The sequence below is a fragment of the Muscardinus avellanarius genome (assembly GCF_963383645.1).
Source record: "Muscardinus avellanarius genome assembly, chromosome: X".
Taxonomy (NCBI): domain Eukaryota; kingdom Metazoa; phylum Chordata; class Mammalia; order Rodentia; family Gliridae; genus Muscardinus; species Muscardinus avellanarius.
In genome coordinates, this window is record NC_137792.1 from 81,256,720 (window position 1) to 81,273,047 (window position 16,328).

Here is a 16,328-nt window from a genome sequence, read left to right on the forward strand (position 1 = left end):
CCAAAAATTTCCTATCCAGCAAAACTTTCTATCAAATTAGATGGAGAAATAAGAAGCTTCCATGACAAACAGAAACTGAAGGAATTTATGTCTTCAAAACCAGCGCTAGAGAAAATACTCAAAGAGATTAACTACAAAGAAGAAATAGGTAACACTCACCAGAACCAGAGAAACAAGATTTTCCATCCAACAGACAACTAAGATTGGTTATCAGTGGAGATTCATTATTTTTGTTAGTCTTTACCTATCTCTAAATTGTATTGTTTGCCTTTATTGTTGTTAATTTTTAGGATTTCTCCAGGTCTCTTTAGCTTGCCTCTCTGAATGTACTACAGTCAATTTGTAGGTATGAGAACAGAATATATAGGTTCATGCCTGTGCTTTTGGAAATAAGCCTTAAAACAAAGAACACCAATTACTTAGCTTAAAAGTTACTTTGTGGGTGAGATAAGAAATCAGATTTGCCAACAGGTCTTTGCTAAAGTTCATGGGACTCTTAACACTTGTATCTCTGTTCAGTGAATGGCTAAAGTGATATCTTGTCAAGTTGCTCTGATGAGTGGACAGAGCCACAGATATACCACTTTTTAAAATGTTGCTTCAAAACAAGGGGGAGCTGTGGGTGTAGATCAGTAGAAGAATGTCTTGCTAACATACAAGAGGCTCTGAGTTCAGTCTTTAGCAGTGCAAATAAATTTTTTAGAAAACAAAATAAAGCAAGCAGATATGTGACTTGGAAAGAAGGAAACCACCCACAAACTGGAAAGCCCATTGGAAACCTTCTTCCCCAGTGACTTGGGCCAGATTTCTCAAAGGAGTATTGTTCTCTACTTTTTTCTGCTGGCTTTGGTATTAGACTATTGCAGTCTTTCTAGATACTTGAGATGTGTCATTAGGTTGTTTTCTTGGCAACTCTCTGTTCTTCTTATGGGGGTGCTCAATGCTATAAACTTTCCTCTTAGCACTGCCTTCAAAGTGTCCCATAGATTTTGGTAAGTTGTAACTCTATTTTCATTTAATTCCAGAAATTTATTTATTTATCCCCTTATTTCTGATCTTAGCCACTCATCATTCAATAGTGTATCATTCAATCTCCATGTATTTAAATTTTCTTTTGGTCTTCCTGTTGTTGATTTCTACTTTCATTCTATTGTGGTCTGAAAAGATGCAGATGTTCTGAAGAGTTTTTACTCATCTTTTGCCCTGAATATTGATCTAGTGGTATGAGAGGTATGTTGAAGTCTTCCAATATTATTGTATTGGGGTCTATTTGAGATCTGATGTGTTTGTTGATATGTGGACTGTTTGTTTTACAAATGTGGGTGTGCCCACATTTGGGGCATAAACATTTACTATCATCATATCTTCTTGATGAAGTGTTCCTTTTAATAAAAGGAAGTGTCCTTCTTTGTCTCTTCTAAAGTGTTTTAGCTTAAAGTCTGTTTTGTTGAATATCATCGTAGCCCCCCCTGCCCATTTTTGGTCTCCATTAGCAGGATATATCTGTCTTTATCCTTTCTCTTTCAGTCTATGGATGTCCTTGGCTGTAAGGTGAATTTCTTGCAAAGAGTGTATATATATATGATTTGTGGCCAAGCTCTTGGTTGGACAACTACTACACAATTTATTTTACATTTTATTTTGGTTCCCCCCACCCCCTCAATCTGTCAGTGAGCCCCTGCCCTTCACCTAGCTTTCTTGGCCAGGAGCAAGGGAGCCATGGCTTTGGTGAAACTGCCCTCCTGTTCTCCCCTCGCACTACAGCCCTAGTGGGGGAGAAGGGGTGGGTGCTGCTTGCAGTTTTTTTTTCCAATTCAATTTGGAATCAGCTGTAGATTCTGGCAAATGATTTTTGTGCCCTTCCCCCTTCTCTTCCCTGGTCTGGTCCCATTCCTCCATAGCTCTTTACCCTAAGTACCACACCCACAGACTGGGGATAAGCCCCCTCCCCTGCCTGTCTCTCTCCAAACTCCTGTAATGGGGAGGGAAGAGGAGAAGAGGGGAGGAGACCTGCCTCCTCCTCAGGCATCTGGGAGGGGCCTGTCCCTATGGGCTTCACCCTTTCCTGTGGGCTCTCTCCCCAACAAATTTGTTAAAATCAAACCTGAATAAAACTACAAGTTTAATATGAAAAAAGTTCTTTGATGTTCAAAGTTATTGAAATATGATTTTTCTTTTCTGTCAGTTTGTGTTCTATCTTCTACTTGGTATAATGTTATTTCTTCTTTACTTAGATGCCCCACTGATCAACTTCATCTCTTCTCTGATTCTAAAATATGCTTCCTTTTTTCTTCTTAAGGTTTCTGTCTTTAAGTATTTTCTCTAGTGTTGCTTTAGAATTCATGCATTTTTTGAGATTCTGCTTATGTTGAAACATTTTTGTTTCTCCATTAATTTTTAATAATAACTTTGCTGGATATAGCAATTTTGGTTGGAAGTTGTTTTCTTCCAGGGTCTGAATCACATCATACCACTTTCTCCTGGCATTCATGACTTGGGTTGAATAGTCTTGGGTGATTTTTATTGTTTTGCCCCTATATGTCACCCATTCTTTTGTTCTCACTACTTTTAAGATTCTTTCCTTGGCCTTTGTGTTGGTCATTTTGATTATTACATGGAGTGGGGAGGTCCTTCTTTAATCTTGTCTTAATGGTGTTCTGTATGACTCCTGAATATGTAAGTCCAAGACTCTTTCCATGTTTGGAAAATTCTCTGAAATTATTTCTCTGAAGAGGTTACAAATACCATTGGGCTGTACCTCTATTTTTTCTTCAATGCCTTTTTTTTGCAGGTTTGGGGATGGAACCGAGGGGCATTTGACCTCCGAGCTACAGCCCCTCCCCTATTTTTTATTCTTTATTTTGAAACTGGGTTTCACTGAGTTGCAGAGAACCTCACTAAGTAGCTGAGGCAGTCAGCAAACTGCGATCCTCTGGTCTCAGCCTCCCGAATGCTGGGATTACAAGTGTGTGCCACCACGCCCAGCTCTTCAATGCCTTTTATCCATATGTTAGGATGTTTCATGTTGTCTCATAGTTGTTGGATGTTTAGGTTTTGTTGCTATAATGACTTCTGTATGCTGTCGACTGTGCTTTGGGTTTTGAATGAACTGTCTTCTAACAGTGATATTCTATTTTCCATTTCATCTAATTTTCCAAAATTTCTTTCTATTGCTGTCTTTATTTCATTTATTGACTCTTTCATTTCATTCCAGACATCTTTCTGATTCTTTCTTAGTGTCTTCATTTCCTCTTTCATTTCTTGTACACTTGCTTTGAGGCCTTTTATCATATTGAAGATCAGGATTCAGAATTCTCCTTCTTGCATTTCTTGTAGTTCACTATTCATGATTTCTGTTATTTCTTTACTGTTCCTAGTTCTCATATTTTCATGGTTCTCAGGCTTGTTCTTCTGATGTCTTGGCATCTTGTCTTTTGTGGGAATTATGTCTAATCCAATCTTAGTAGTAGGAATTTAGAAGTGTCAGCAGGTAAGCAGTGCTTTTTTCAATGGTGAGGGTTGAGTGATGGGGGAGGAGCTGGGGAGATCTTGTATAAGATGGGTAGTGAATTTAATTAGGTTGAGGAAGAATTTAAGTATAAACAAAACAAACAAAACCAAATAAAAGGAAAAAAACAGTCTTACTAACTTACATATATAGGGCTGGGCCCATATAATATCTGTATGTCTGTTCACTGTGGTAGATTCTGTAGTATATTTCAATGTCTCTTATTTGCTTTGTAACCTATTTTCAGCTTTTGCACCCACTCTCTAAGTGCACTCCTCTCTGGCCTCTGACAGCTTTAGGTGTCAGGTCATCCAAAGTCACTGTTAATGAGTTCCGTGCAAGTCCAGGGCTCTGCATTTTTCTTCCCTGTGCTTTGTGTGTCCTCAGGACTCTGGGTTTTCTACCCTGGGCTCAGGCCCTCTGCTTTGTGCCTGTGCTTCTCTACCCACACTGGCAGGAGGTGTCCAGTGTAGACTTGAAGTAACCCCCTGTGATCCTGTGCAGGTACCGTGCCCTAAGCACCTTTCCTGTGTCTCTGGACCCATTGGGTCCTGCAGCTGCTCTAGACAGTCTTCCACAAATTACAAGTAACACAAGCAGGTACCTGGTTAACCTGCTGCTGCTGTCTCTGGAGGGCTTGCTGCACCACTGCAAGGGCCGCCTCTGGTGAGTGCATGGGCTTTTGGATCTTTTTCTGCATCCCTGAATTGTTCCTGTGTCCATCACTTAAGATATTGGAGCTCTGTAATCACTTTCTAGTTCTTGGATTATTTTTCTGGATTTCATGGGGTTGCCACACCAATTTTGGCCAGAGCCAGGACTCACAGTTTTGGCCAGCAGCCCACGATGGTGCCCATGACCGTGCTGTGTCTGCAGCAGGTCAGTCATGTGCTCTGGCTTTTTGCAGTGGATTTCGCAGTTCTGAGTACTGGATTCCTTCCACCATGGTTCCTGGTTCTGTTTTGGTTCATGAGCTTTATTTATTTGGCAAGACACTGCTTTCTCAGTAGTTGAACTTTATTTGTTTCAGCTACTGAGATGTGTTGTATCCCACAATTGCCATTTTTTCTTCCAAAGGAATGTTGTAGCGTGACATTGGCCTAGAGTTGAGGGAACTCTTAAGAAATCAGGAAAAGAAAACCAGTGAGGTAGAGTTCTTGGTGCTGAATATGAAATAGGGACATACTGCTTGAATAAACCAGATTTGGGGGGTCACAAAGTCTCTTGAGAGGTAGACATTCTGTAACTTCCTTTTTTTGATGCCCAGAAACTCCTCCTTGCGGAGAAATGCATGTAGATCCCTTGGGAGAATAAAGGCTAGACATTGTTTTCCTCCCCTGAAAGGAACACCAAGCAACATAAGGTTGGGGCTGTATATGGCATTTAAGCCTGTTCATGCTCTTTTCTCACCAGGGGCTACAAAACCCTGGATCAGGGTAGGCAGAGAAAGTATTTTGCCATTAACTCTAGACACATATACACCCTTTGGCATTTCTTTAATAATGAACCCTTAACTGCATAGTAACTACACACTAATCTTTTTTACTAAAATCTATTCAAACAAAGAAAGCATATTATTAACAACCAGTGTTTGCATATCTGTGATGTCAAATGATCAATTTGGTTATATGCTTTACATACACAGAGGCACAAATATGTCCACACAGAACTGAACGTGAGGCAACATTGTGTATAGCCTTCAATTCCGACCTATAAAATACAGCCTAGATGCCTTTTCTAAGTCTGCCACTGGCTGGTATAAGTCTTAAAATTTCAGCAACTACTCTAGCTCAGTTCTTTAAAGCCTACTGGATTAACATTGAATTACTAGGCCATTTTGCATAATTGTTGGGGGTTGGGGAGGCAGTAGAGCCACACTCCACCATTGTGTCCAAGCTGTATCCTACTCACTTTGGGTAAGAAGAATATAAATGTTTAACACATATTTTAAAAACAAATAAAGATGCTTAAATATTTTGCAATTTGCAACTTGAAAAGAAAACAGTAATGGGTTTCCAAGTGCATGTCTTTACTTTTAATGAAGTGTTTATTTTTCATGGTTCTGTTGGCAATAAAAGAACAGCTCCACATCAAAAGCCTTCAGGGAAGCAGTTTTCATTTGGAGGACAGTGAGATAGTCAATAATTCTGATTTTTTTAAAGAAAAGTATACTCACTAGACTATATTTCTAGGTATGGGTTATTGCCTGTTATCACAGATAATTATCATTTTTGGCTCTTACTCATATAGGCAAATTGCAAAACATCACATACTCAAAAAAGATAAAAAGAATTTAAGTGGCACCAAGATCAAGAAACTCCAGAATATTTTAATGAGCATGTTTCCATTATCTTCTGTGCTTGCTCATTTTGTTGGAAGAATCATTCATTCATTTCAAATTTGGCAACTTAAGCAGCAGCAAATTATAATTTTCCCATCACAATGCAGTTTATTAGCTTGCTCCAGCTCTGCTGGGAGGCCCTTTTGTGCCTTCTTTTCCTTTGACAATAGCACCCTCTGCTGGTTTCTGTGATCCATCACACCTAATAGGATGACCCAAATTGAAAACAGAGGCCTCCCTGCAACATTGCACACAGCAGGATATGATTCATAAATCAGTTTTCTACCCTGGTGATTCATTACCAGATATTTTTTCTGTAAAACAACACAGCTCAAGGAAGTCATCAAGAATTCAGAAGCTGCAAAAATACCTTTGTTTGATTAATCATCTCTCTGACATTTTTCTTCTTATTGAACAAGGTTAATAATACTTATTATCACTTAAAGTTAAACTGTGTTAGCTGCCAAGTGTTTTTTATCTTTCAAAGACCTGTTGTTATTTACAAGAAGTTTCAGAGCTGGAATTGATTCCATTCCTCAGGTATGACCCTGAGGGGCACTTGACCAATGCAACATTTCCCACTGGAGAGGTCAGCAGCTTCCACAGTGATCTGGAGAAGCTGACAAAGGTGGAACTAGATACGTCCAACCGTGAAAATGTCCTCATGTCAACCAACTTAACAGCAACTAGTACCATCTATATTTTAAAACAAGGTAAGAATATTTACAACTTCATCTGATTATAATAGCACCTGTCTTTGTCCACCCCCAAACCTGTATGCACAATTTATAAATAGAACTCACCTGACTAAGAAAATGGATTCTTTCTTCCTATTTTCCAGCTGAAACCTAGACAAATTCATACCTTTCACAAGTACACATATCAACTTTGGGCCACAGGTCTTTCGAAGTAATGAGGTTAAATCCCTATGTAGTCTTCTCTTCCATCAAATCACTTCCCAACATTCAGCTATTTGCAAAGCTCTTTTAGGGTCTGACTAGGTTACATAAAAGTAAGCTTAGCACTGTAGTCAATGTTGGCATAGGTAAATAAAAATGACAATGTAGGATATGCACCAAGGAAGAATATAAATGAAGTAAGGGGTTGTAAAACTCATTCTATACTAAAAGAAGAAACTGAGAAAGAATAGAAGGAAAAGAGAAAGGAAGATATGATGTGGAAGGAATTTACTGGAAACAATAGGAGAAGTGAACAAGTAGAAATTGTTTTCTTTCTTCCCAGTTGTTAAGGACTCATTATGTTGTTGGGTTGTGGGACCAGACTCTCTAAGAGGGAGAGTATCAACTTGGATCAGAGTTATTACTTTGTGGGATATAGCAACTGTGATGGTGCCCCCAGGTGGTAAAGATGCTGAGTTGAACTTCATATGCTTCTCATTCTAACTCACAGCATATCAAACTGTGATGACTGATCCAGCCAAGTACAGGGAGAATTTGTGAAGGAATGATTTAAAAGTAAAAATATTAAAATAAAAACAATGTGAAGTTTTGAAAATCAGTCTTTTAACACAAAAAGCAAGATACCCCCAGCTGTGAAAATAACACTACCCAAATTGTCAGAGGATGCATCTGTCCATCAGAGCAGTGGTCTAGCCCAGAACACAGTTATTTAAGACATGGTACTGTTCATCCCTTCCCAGGTGTGCCTCCTAAAGCTAAATTTGCCTCTTTCTGCCTTTATGCTCTTTCCTTTCTTCCTCCTCTTTCTCCTTTGCTCTTCTGTCTGCAGAAAATACACAAAGTACATATCGAGTGAGTCCAGATGGTTCATTACGTGTCACCTTTGCCAGCGGGATGGAGATCAGCCTCAGCTCAGAGCCCCACATCCTGGCAGGGGCAGTCAACCCCACCCTGGGCAAATGTAACATCTCATTGCCTGGAGAGCACAATGCAAACCTCATTGAGTGGCGACAGAGGAAGGAGCAAAGCAAAGGCAACATTTCAGCTTTTGAAAGAAGGCTGCGGGTAAGGCCTGATCATCTAACACTTTTGGGGTTTATTTGGGAACTGCAGATACTTCCTGATTGGAGATCCTATTGCTCCAAAGCTTTTCTAAGTGACTGACTAGCTTATATAATATACTAATTCCAGAGAGAGTATTAATGGCTGATAATGGTTCAGTATCCTTAAATGAGCATTCTAATATTAGATTTTTTTCAGTAGACATATAAAGTGCTCTAATATTAACAATTTCACATACCAAGAAAGTCCGGCTGGGGAAATGTGTTTGGTCAGGAGGCCCTCTGCTGCCCATCCCAGCAGGCCTCAGAGGTGCCAATCATGTCCTCCAGGTTAACTCAGGTCCCTGATTTGGGGTAGTTCTTGGAAAGACCAAGCAGGCACACACACAAATGGATGTGAGCTTCAAGGCAACATTTGGATGAGGGACATTGGAGGAAAAATTAGTTAATGATATCACTACCATGAAAGTATATTAAGGGCCAGAGAGGCAAAGAGTTAGAACTGGGATTGGAGTGGAGTATACAGAGTACTGCCTAGAATAAATGAAGGATTTGGGAGTTCTTAAGCACTTACCTAGTAAAGTCCACCACAGTTATCCAGAGATCTCTGTCAAAACCACTTTTCTGGTCAGGCATGGTAACACATGCCTGTAATCACAATATTTGAAAGGCTGGGACACAAAGATCACAGGTTCAAGGCCAGCCTCAGTAACTTATCAATATCCTGTTTCAAAATAATTTTTTACATTTCTATTAGTCAATTCCTATATTTATTATGCTAACCAACAAATAATTAAAATAATATTTTATTTTTAAATATATGTTACATGCATTGGGTGCTATGTGTATGTTTCTATCACATGTAAACCTCAAAATTAAACAAGACAGCTATGTTAGAGATGGGGGTTGGTTGCTGAGGAGAGGTCTCTGGGGGTGTGACCTTAGAAATTATATATGGTCCAAAGTCCTTGCTCTCTCTCCATCTCTGCCTCCTGACACCATACCCTAAGCTCTGCAGACCTGATCTAACATGTACTGAGCCCCTGAAATCTCTAGAACTGTGAGAAAATAAGTCTTTCTTACTCTAAGTTGTGTGGTCAGGTGTATTAGGTCATAGCAGTGAGAGTGTTTCACTTAATACTAACTATAAATTGACCTATTTCCCATCCTGTTGAACAGACTTGTGAAGTATATTATAAAGACAACAAATTAAAGGCCTTCTGTATGTAACTTCTAGGGTACACCCTCAGGTCCTGGAACTGAAGAATATAGCCCTTATTGGCTAGGTATGTTACTGTACATGTCCCTACAAATCTAATAACAATAACAATCCTTTCTCTGTATTGAGTGCCTTAGAGATAATCAAATGTTTTCACAGCCAGGATTTTATTTGATCACTATAACCATCAATTGTTGTTACTTCTAATTTACAGATGAGAAGGCCAAGGCCCAGAGAGGTTAAGAGATTTGTCCACAGTCAATCAGCTGTTAAGGATAAAAGCCAGAACTAAAATACAGGTTTTTACCTAGTCCAGCACTCTTTCCACTGTATCATGCTATGCTGCCTTATTCCTTAAAATGATAAATCTATAAATCATTGTCCCACTCAGTAGAGCTAACTTGGCAGGTCCTGGCTCCTTATTTTAATGCTGACAAAAAGAGACAAATAATGAACTCTAATGTACTGTCAAGTGTGGATGGTGTAGGACAACTGAGTGGCTTCCATCTGGAAAAGCATGAAGGAGACAAAGAGTCAGGCTGTTTAACTTGTAAATTTGTAACTGCCCTCCCCATTTTTAGGGCTTTTGTGTTACTGCTGCCTTGGTTTTTCCAGATAAGATATAATGAATGAAATGGAATTGATATACTCCCAAAATATTGGCATGAATACAATTTTGACAGAGGAAAATCCTTTTTTATATTTACCACATTATTTCTGAAATGGTACTGCTTAACTTCTGGTAGCTATCCAAGGGGCAAAGTAATGAAAACTTTCTTCCTGAGCCAAATATGCATTGACCCATTTGTAAGTATACCCAGCCTCTAGCTGGGTGTGGTGACACACACCTATAACCCCTGTATTTGGGGGGCTGAGACAGGAGGATAACATGTTCAGAGACAGCCTCAGAAATTTAGAAAGGCCATCACTAGTGAAATCCTTAACAATAAATAGAATGGTCTGGAGGTGTAGCTAAGAGATAGAATGACTCTGGGTTCAATCATCAGTACCACAAAAGAAGGAAGGAAGGAAGGAAGGAAGGAAGGAAGGAAGGAAGGAAGGAAGGAAGGAAGGAAGGAAGGAAGGAGAGAAAGGAAGGAAGGAGAAAGAGAGGAAGTAAAGAAGGAAGAGAGAGAGAGAGAGAGAGAGAGAGAGAGAGAGAGAGAGAGAGAGATCCTGAGATCTTAAGCTGCCTCAATTCCTTGATTGGATCATTTATTTCTCTTGCTGAAGTTGACACTGTATAAGCAGGTGGAGATTTACCAGAGCCATTGACACAGAATTGCAGATAGGCACACAGCATAGAAACTCTGCTGTACAGTGGGAAATGTGGCTCCTCTGAAACCCTACACAAAACTGTAGATACAATTTGTAAAGGTAACAGGTCATAAAGCACTAATTGTCCAGGCACAGAGTGACCAATTTGTTTAAAGACCTGTTTGGTAAGATGATAGACATCAAATATTCCAAAAAGCTAACAAACACACCTATTCCTGACCTTCTAGCTGGTAAGAAAAATAAAAAAGGGATAGATATCTCCTTGGAGACAAAATACAAGAGTTGTTTTTCTCCAATGATAGGTAATTTTTTTCCACACAAAGTTAGGATACCCCAAGGTGAGGGAAGCAAATTGTTGAGAAACATATCCTAAGCAGATGAGGGATGTGTCACCTTCACCAGCATCATTAAATGAAATAATCACATTAACATCCTGAAATTTCATTTATATTAAAATTTTTTATTTCCTCAAACCTGAGTTGTGTTTGAATCATCTTTCTTACAAAGTACTTTTGCATCCAATCCATGTATCTTCTCATCTGCTGCCTCAATCTGTCCCCATAAATACATTTGCCTTGACAATAGAGAAATTAGAGTGCAGATAACAATGGAAATTATTACAAAAGAATTGGACATTCACCAAAACAAACTGGTTTAGGAAGTACAACCTGATTGAAACTTGCTGTGTCTGTGGATAAGAATGTTGTCATATGAGACTTATCTCAGCAATGGATCCCAGAGCACTTTATAAGATTTTTTGTGTGTGGTACTGAGAGTGGAACCCAGGGGCTTTTCTACCTCCAAGCTATACTCCCAGACCTATTTTATACTTTATTTGGAAACAGAGTCTCACTAAGTTGCTGAGAGCCTCACTCAGTAGCTGAGACTGGCTTTGAACCTGTGCAATCCTTCTGTCTCAGCCTCCCAAGCATGGGGATTACAAGCGTGCACTGCCACACCCCGCTCTTTATAAGATTTTGCAGACTAATTTTGTAAGGTTATACCAAAACCTTGGAACTGCACCCTACTCTATTTTTTTAAATGGGGAAAGCTTAGCACTTAAAACCAAAGTCATAAAATCAAGTAGGAATATTTTGTATTTACAAGCAAAATGAAGCAAAGGCAAAAACCCTCACAATTTTCCCTAGATAACTAGAAATGGCACTGGTTGGCTTGTGTGTGTGTGTGTGTGTGTGTGTGTGTGTGTGTGTGTGTGTGGTGGTGGTACTGGGGTTCCTGGAAACCCTTCTCTGGGATACACTCTCAGACTTATCTTCTACTTTTATTTGGAAACAGAGTCTCTTAAGCCAGCAAAGCTGGCTTTGAACCTACATGATCCTCCTGTCTCCACCTCCCAAGCGCGGGGATTATAAGCGTGTGCCACCACACCCAGCGCCACAGGTTGGCTTTCAAATGCAACATGCATTCATATGTGGACTGAGCTCTGAAAAGAGAAACAAGCCCAAATGAAACAGGATCTGATGCTGACAAATGATTGCAAGTTTAGTAGGTAGCAAGAGAGTTCAAATATCTTCCTCCATTCTCATAAATTGGCTTTACTGACAAGGCCAATTCACAGGGTGCTCCAAGTTGGAGTTCTCATTTCACACTCTTAATTTCCTCTTCCTCAGGTTTTATTGAGGCATTCATTTTGTAAAAATTGATATAAGGAGCTGCTTGTTAGATGACTAATTTATGTTACAAATACATCTGTAGTTTTTAGTCCCAAATAGCAGTGCTTCAGGCACTGAGTCACCTGGATCAGGAAATTTCGGGCCCCGAGGCTACTGTTCAGTATTGGGCTTCGAGGTCAGGGAATTTGGGGAGCCTTAAAATCATAAAAACTACTGTCTTTGTTAATCTTGAATCAACTCTTTTAAGGTAACTAGAAAGCATTAATGATTTGACATAATTTTTAAAGATATATGGAAAAAATAATCAACAAGAAACTACTTAAACAGGAGCAAATTAATATAGTGTAAAGGCATCCAAATTAAATTATATGATCAAAATTAGGCAAGAATAATAAGTAAGATTTTGAGTAAGAACTGGCATGGCCATAATTTTATGCTCTTCCCATCTACAAAACAAAGTGTATGGACTGTGCAGCCCTTATTATTATTATTATTATTATTACCATTAACCATAATGATAGCAACTAACATTCCTTGAGGCCTATTTGTATTAATTCATTATTATTTGTATATGTAGTACTATATGTATTTTTAATTCACTGCTCATAACATCTTATTAGATGGTCTTTAAAATGATCATTTCCACTTAACAGGTGAAAAAACTGAGGCACAGAGAGGATCCATGGCTTATTAGTGGTGATTACAGGATTGGAACCCAGACAGGCTGGCTTAGTAAATCTGAGATATCTCCTAATATTTCTTCTAGCTCTAAGATTTGGGGGTCTGGCAAGGTCTTGGGAATAAGAGTATCTTAGAATTAAAAAAGAAAAAAGGATAAAGAAACTTTCAAAGGAAATATTAGAGGCTAATGCTAACACTGAATACATGACCTGTTCATTTGTAGGCAACTCTATGAAATAAAAACAGGTCTAAGTAAGCTTCTGATTGTCAATCTAGAGATATCAATAAAAATAAAATCTGTGGAATTAATGATTAATGTAGTGGTTATTTCTAAAAACCCAGCACTAATTACCTTAAAACGCATGAGGGCAAAATAGCACATGCTGTTTTAAAATCAGCTGTGACTTTTCTATCCATTCTCATCACTTCATGAAAATAACATGCAGTGCATCTTCCAAACTCTGATGTGGCTATTTGGCCCATCTCACCTATTCACCTTCTGACTCCTTCAGCAATAATTAAAAAGGTAACTCAGCTGTGAGCTGAAATGCTAGTTAGTACCCTTGAAAATTCATCTTCTCCTTATAGAGGAAAGAAAATCAATTGCATGATCCTAGCTCAGAATTCTGTGTGTGTGTGTGTGTGTGTGTGTGTGTGCGCGCGCGCACGCGCGCGCGTGTGTGTGTGTGTCAGTTGAAACATAGTGTATGTATATAGTGTGTCAGTAGAAACAGCAAATTTCCCTTTGTGTGGGCCAAAAAATCTCGTTTCAGCAGTTACTCATAACATCAACCTAGTAAACTCTTATCCTACTGACTGGATGAGTCTCAAATTGGAAGAGTGGAAGAGACTTCTCTTGAGTGATAAGAGCACAAACTCTGAAGAAGCAAAGTTCATGTGCTATGGAGCTTCTTCCTGAACCCACTGTTCCTCAGCAGGATCACTTTTGCTAGCAACACTATCCAAGGCTCTCCAGAGCACACTCTTCCTTCTTTCCTGTGTGGTCCAGGCATGAACAAAACTCAATCCCACCTCTTTACTTCTTTTTTATATAGCTGAAAATATTTAAGTAAACCCATAGTAAAATGGCCACAAAGAAACACATCCTCTGTCAAAAAACATATTGCCAAGTTCAGTTTTCTTACCACAACACACAGTTTATCAGTTGCCAAACTCAAAGGTCTTGCTCAATGTGCAGCTGTTTGAAGAGACCCTTTTAAACTAGGGGCATTCACAAATCTCAGTCCTTTTCCCCTTCTCCCTCCCTCCCCACCCGTTTCCAAGGAAAGGTTTGGTGCAGACTATTTGAGGAAGAATGGAAATAAGGATTGTTGGCCTATACTTTGTAGTTAGGTCAAGGGCTCTGTCTTTCAGAAGAGCAAGCACATGTATGAACACAGAGTTTTATCTTCATTGCCTAGGACCCCAGAAGTCAGTGGCATTCATCCTAGTTCTGATTTCTGCCATAGAGGCAAGAGGCTCCCGAACACTCCAGATGGAAGATGGGAGGGCTCACCTGGAAAACTATTCCCCTTCCTAGGCTGAATGTGTTCCCCCAGCCCACATTCAACATTCTTCACAGGTGTTAGAGAATTGAGCTAAACTCTCACTGTCTGGTCTCCTGCTTGTGGATAGAGTTAACCCAGCATTTTGTAGGCCATCAGCTGTAGTTTCCAGTGTTTCTCTAACAATGATGTGAGCTACAACAGTCTTGCAGCCCTTGAGTAAGCCATCTATGACCCTGACAATTACTTGGTCCAGTCCTTATAGTCCTTACAAACTTTGTCCTTAGGAACTTTGTTCCCTAATTTTATCCGTATTCCATATTCCACTTCCTAAAGCAGGTAATTTTTCACAGAACAGAGCTAACAGAGACAATTTCTTCCATGCCATAAACAGCCTGTACAGGATGCTGCTTTGGAAGTAGCTGTTGTCATCTGAGAGACTTTTATTGTATATATTAAACTTTTAACATCAAGGGAGGTGGCTTAAAAGTGGGAATTTCCTATAAATGAAAGCAAACAAGGAGGCACTGAGGGAGAAACATAAAGGCTTTCTGTGGTCCACTGTTACTAAAATGTTCTAAAATTCATGTTCACATGCTAGTATATCTTACAAAGCAGCAAAAGCTAAGGTGTGCAAGGACATGTTTCCATGTCTTTCATATCTGTTTCCCAACATCACTGAGAAAATTTAATTTTGGAAGCACACCTTGCACTGTGCACAGCTATGAGGAAGCACCCATCAATTCCAGACATAAGCACACCAATGTCCTAGCCCTGTCCGAGGCTGTCTCTGTAAACTCAGAGCCTTGTAACCCACTGGCTTCTACATTAAACCAGGAATATCTCACTGTGCATTTACCTAAGAACTTGCCCACTATAATTAACTGAATAAAATTTTTATAAACATGAAAAAAGTCTCCTGGTTTCCACAGGAAACAGTGGTGGCAGGAAGCCTGTGGCATCTTAAATTCATTCACCCCCTTTCTTTTCTTTTTTGTTTTAGTTCAGGAAATTTTATTTTTTAACTTTTTATTGGTGCATTGCATTATTACATCTTAGTGAAGGACAAGATGGTAGAGGCATACATGCATACAACACCCAGTTAGCTGTTACCCAATTTGTGCCCCGTTGCCTCTTTCTCATTCCTTCTCAGGTTTGGCTCAGTGATTGAATTAAATATGTTTGTTTAAGTATATCATGCACATTAGAGAATTTTCCTCTTCCCCCTCCCATCCCCTCATTTAGGTTGCCTTATTTTCTCATCCATATTATCTCCTTCTTTGTCTAGAGTTCCTCCTATGACCCATTTTCTCCCTAGATTTTGAATTTAGGGAGGCCATCTGATTTCTTATTTTTTGTAAGTAACTAATCTCATTTAGCATAATATTCTCCAGTTCAATCCATTTCCATGTAAATGACATAGCTGTGTTTTTCTTTATGACTTAATAAAATTCCATTGCTTACATACGCCATAGTTTTGTAATCCGTTCATCTACTGATGGACATAGTTTGGCACTTGTGAGTTGTGCAGCTATAAACATAGATATACATGTACTAGTTTGGTGTTTGGTTCTCATACTTTTGGGTAAATACACAGAATGGGTATTGCTCGATCATATGGTAAGTTCGTTCTGATTCTACTGAGGATCCTCCATACAGTTTTCCAAAGTGGTTGCAATAATTTTCAATCCCACAAACAATATATTAGAGTTCCCACTTCTCCACATCCTCACCAGCATTTGTTGTTGTTTTTGCTTTGAATGATTGCCATTCTAGTTTGAGTTAGGTGAAATCTCAGGGTAGTTTTGATTTGCATCTCTCTGATTGCTAATAATGTTAAGCATTTTTTCATGCATTTGTTGGTCATTTGAATTTCTTCTTTGGAAAGTGTCTGTTTGGTTCACTTGCCCATTTTGTGATTGGGTTGTTTTTTTAGTAATGAGTATCTTGGGTTCTCTGTATAGTCTAGATATTAGTCCTCAATCAGAGAAGCATGTAGCAAAAATCTTCTCCCATTCTGTCAGCTCCTATGAGGTTCTTAATAGTTTCCTTTGCTCTAAAGAAGCTTTGCAGTATAATGCAAAACCACATATTGATCTGCCTTTTAGTTTGTTGTGCCTTTGGGTCTTGTTGAGAAAGGTTTTGCCTGTGCCTATGTGTTGCAGTGTTGGACCTATGCCC

The 16,328-nt window shown here is 39.1% G+C and overlaps 1 protein-coding gene across 3 annotated transcripts in view; it reads left to right on the forward strand.

Moving 5' to 3' along the window:
- The window catches only part of TENM1 (teneurin transmembrane protein 1), a gene marked incomplete at both ends in the record, with an annotated part of 892,332 nt that overhangs the window by 832,068 nt on the left and 43,936 nt on the right, over positions 1-16,328 (forward strand). For all 3 annotated transcript variants that reach the window (XM_080719098.1, XM_080719100.1, XM_080719099.1), the window contains 2 exons: positions 6,390-6,562; positions 7,599-7,834. In XM_080719098.1, coding sequence (XP_080575224.1) covers positions 6,390-6,562; positions 7,599-7,834 — 409 coding nt within the window. The remainder of the gene's footprint in view (positions 1-6,389; positions 6,563-7,598; positions 7,835-16,328) is intronic.